This window comes from Marmota marmota, unplaced genomic scaffold (genome assembly GCF_001458135.2).
Source record: "Marmota marmota marmota unplaced genomic scaffold, marMar, whole genome shotgun sequence".
Classification (NCBI taxonomy): Eukaryota; Metazoa; Chordata; class Mammalia; order Rodentia; family Sciuridae; genus Marmota; species Marmota marmota.
The window spans coordinates 1-3,081 of record NW_025999978.1 but is presented as its reverse complement, the minus strand read 5'-3'; the positions used below and the strand labels follow the sequence as shown (position 1 = coordinate 3,081).

Here is a 3,081-nt window from a genome sequence, read left to right as displayed (position 1 = left end):
AAGACGGGCGGCAGGACGGAGAAGCGGGCGGCGATGTAGGGCCGGGGCGCCTCCAGCTGGCGGGAGTGCCGCAGGCTGCGCCGCTGCAGCCGGGCCACGTCCTGGACCAGCTGTGGGCGCAGGCGGGCGTCAGAGCCGCGGGATACGGAGCCCCGGGGAAGCCCGGGCCCCCGCGCGGCCACCAGGCCTCACCTCCTCCAGGTCCATGTCCTCCGGGCTGCCCAGTGGGGTCAGGAACTGGCCTCCGCGGGACTTGCGCAGGGGCACCATCACGATGAAGTAGCTCCTGGGGGGAAAGCAGAGGGTCCTGGCTCCCGCGCCCGCCCCGGGGCCAGCGCTCGCCTCACCTCCGGGCACCTCTGTCCCCCAGGCCAGCGCCACCGGCTCTAAGCCCAGAACTCCTGCCCCCCCTCGAGGCCCGGCCTCCATGCTCCCGTGTTCTTGGGGCCTTTACTTCTCCTCCTCTCCTCTGGGCCTCCCGCCATCTCCACCCGCTTAGAACCTGGGCCCAGACCTTCCCAGCGCCCTACGGTTGCCCAGTGAAGGTCACACAGAGGGCCAGGTCTCAGCATGACCGGGACCACAGCCGCGGAGCACTGAACTTTTAGCACAGCCTGTGAGGTGGGACCTGTCCCTGTCTTACAGATGGGCACAGAGTTCAGGGGCCTGCCCTGGCACACAGCGGGCTGGGGGTGGACGGGTGGCGTACTGCACAGGCACGGGGCTCTGGCCGTCAGGCAGGTACACCACGATGAAGCCCTCGGGGTCAGGCTTGGGGGCGACGCTGGGCTTGCTGCTCAGAAGGTTGAAGGCTGTCCAGGCGGTGACCGTCTGCTGGAGGCCACCGAGGCTGCTGCCACGGTTGGTCAGCACAAAGTTGTAGAAGGTGTGGGGCCTGAGGTGCGTGATGAGCTTCTTGGTGGTCCTGCCGTCCACGTCCAGCGTGAGCCCGTTGTACTGGATCTGTGGGCCGGAACCAGCTCAGAGCCCCTGCCGCATCCCCCTTCTGCTGGACCCTGTGTCTGAGTATCAAGTGAGCCCCGAGTCCTGAGTGTCCTGAGCCCCAACGCTGAGTGTCCATCATGGCCCTCCTTCCTGCTGATCTGCAGCCCCAGCCTGGGCTCCAAGCCCCGCCTGAACCTCCGTCCAGCTGAGCCCAACCCTGACCCAGTCCTCATCCCTGGCTGCGCATCCATCCAGAGCTGACGGGGATCCCCGGCCTTGCCCCCCTCGGGGTCCCAGTCCCGACTGAGCCCGGATCCCAGGCTGAGCCCCCCTCGGGGTCCCAGTCCCGACTGAGCCCGGATCCCAGGCTGAGCCCCCCTCTGGGTCCCAGTCCCGACTGAGCCCGGATCCCAGGCCCTTGCCCCGCTCGGGGTCCCAGCAGAGCCTGATCAGAGACCCAGCAGCAGTGTAGACTGAGCCCCGCCCGGCAGCCAGCAGCGCACCTTGTAGGGTGTGGGTGAGTTGTAGTTGTCCGGGAACTCCCAGCTCAGCAGCACCGAGGTCTTCGTGATCATCTTCACCTTGAAGTTCTTGGGGGAGACTGCGCCGGGCAGCAGGGAGAGAGCAGAGGAGAGGGAGGTGAGGGCCTGCGCGGGGCAGCGGGGCGGCCCAGGCTCCCTGTCGTGGCTGTGCCTGTGCCCATGGCCTTCCTGCCTGGCCCTGGCCCTGGCCCTGGCCCGGCCCTGCCTGCCCTGTCCCAGGCCCTGCTGCGGAGACGCGGCTGCAGAGAGAAGGTGGGGCGGCGGTGCCAGAGGCGATCCCACCTTTGCCTTCGCCAGCCTCGGTCCGACTCGTCTCGACGTCCAGGAGGAAGCAGAAAAGTGGCCACTTACCTGGGGGGGAGGGGGTGGGGGGGGCGCGAGGCCCAGTCCGGCTCTGTGCGGTGCCGAGCGCCTACCTTGGTCCCGCAGGAACGTGCGGTAGCGGACTGGGGGGCTGTAGGGGCCGGGGCCCCTGCGTGTGTGGGCTCGCACTTGGAGATCGTAGGCCGTGTCGGGCTTGAGGCCCCGCAGCGTGAGCACGTTCTCGGCCCCCGGCTCGGCCGCCGCCGGCAGCTCGGTCTCTCGGGCGGGGCCCAGGGCGCCGGCCTCTCGCACGGCCACCGTGTACTTGACGATAGCGCCATTGCGCTCGGCGGGCACAGGCGGCAGCCAGCGCAGCAGGACGGTGCCCGCAGAGGCATTGCCGGCCGCCTCCAGGATCTGCGGGTGGCCGTGGGGCGCGTCCTCGGGGATGCTCAGGACCTCAGCCGCCTCCTCGCCCAGGCCGCCGCGACTCCAGGCGGCCAGTCGGAACACGTACGTGGCCCCCTTGTGCACGCCCGCCGCCGTGTAGCGGTCCTCGGAGGGTGCGAACTCCAGCGTGGCCAGGGGCGGCGCGTCCTGGCGGCCGAACTGCAGGCGGTAGCCCAGCACCTGGTCCTCCGCGGCGGCAGGGGGCTCCCAGCGGGCCAGCAGGCTGCCCTCGGGGGTCTGCTGCACCGACAGGGTGGGGCGGCCCAGCACTGTGGGGACATCAGGGCCACGCGTCACCCTGGCCTGGAGCACAGGGTGGGCTGCGTTGACTTCCAGAGATGGGGCCTCCGCCTGGGGTCTCCTCAGAGCTGCTCAGGGTGACCTGGGCGCCGGCCTGGCTCACGACCCACCTCACGACCCACCTCGGCCTCCCGAGCAGGGGACACGGGCGCGTGCTCACAGCCTGGTCGTCATAGCGACCCGGGGGCGCCAGGCTTAGGTGGGGAGGGGGCACCAACCCCGCCAGGAGTCTCGAGGGCCTGGGGGGATGCTGTGGATCCGGGCAGGTGGCAGTGGGGACACTGCTCAGCCCTGGCATCCCTGGGAAGGGGCGAGGGGAGGCCCAGGGGAGGCGCAGGGTGCTGCGGGAACAGCGTGGCGGGAGGGCGGGACGGGGGCTAAGGGTCAGAGTGGCAGCGCAGTCCCCGAGGACGTGGAGCAGCCAGGGCACAGGGTCTCCTGCCGCCCATGCACACAGCCACCCCCTTGCACGTCCAGGTGGCCTTTTTCCTGACTCAGCTCAGTACTGGACAAGAGCCAACCCTGGGCTGACGGGAGGGCC

General features: G+C 70.2%; 1 protein-coding gene across 1 annotated transcript; it reads right to left on the bottom strand.

Annotated features, from left to right (window-relative positions):
* Positions 1-5: 5 nt before the first annotated feature.
* On the bottom strand, positions 6-2,608 carry LOC107134869 (receptor-type tyrosine-protein phosphatase S-like; the record flags this gene model as incomplete). Its single annotated transcript, XM_015476882.2, has 5 exons — positions 6-110; positions 193-286; positions 710-963; positions 1,449-1,546; positions 1,904-2,608. Coding segments are annotated over 5 exons (1,256 nt in total), but the record flags the coding sequence as incomplete, so codon positions are not given.
* Between the last annotated feature and the right edge of the window lie 473 nt (positions 2,609-3,081).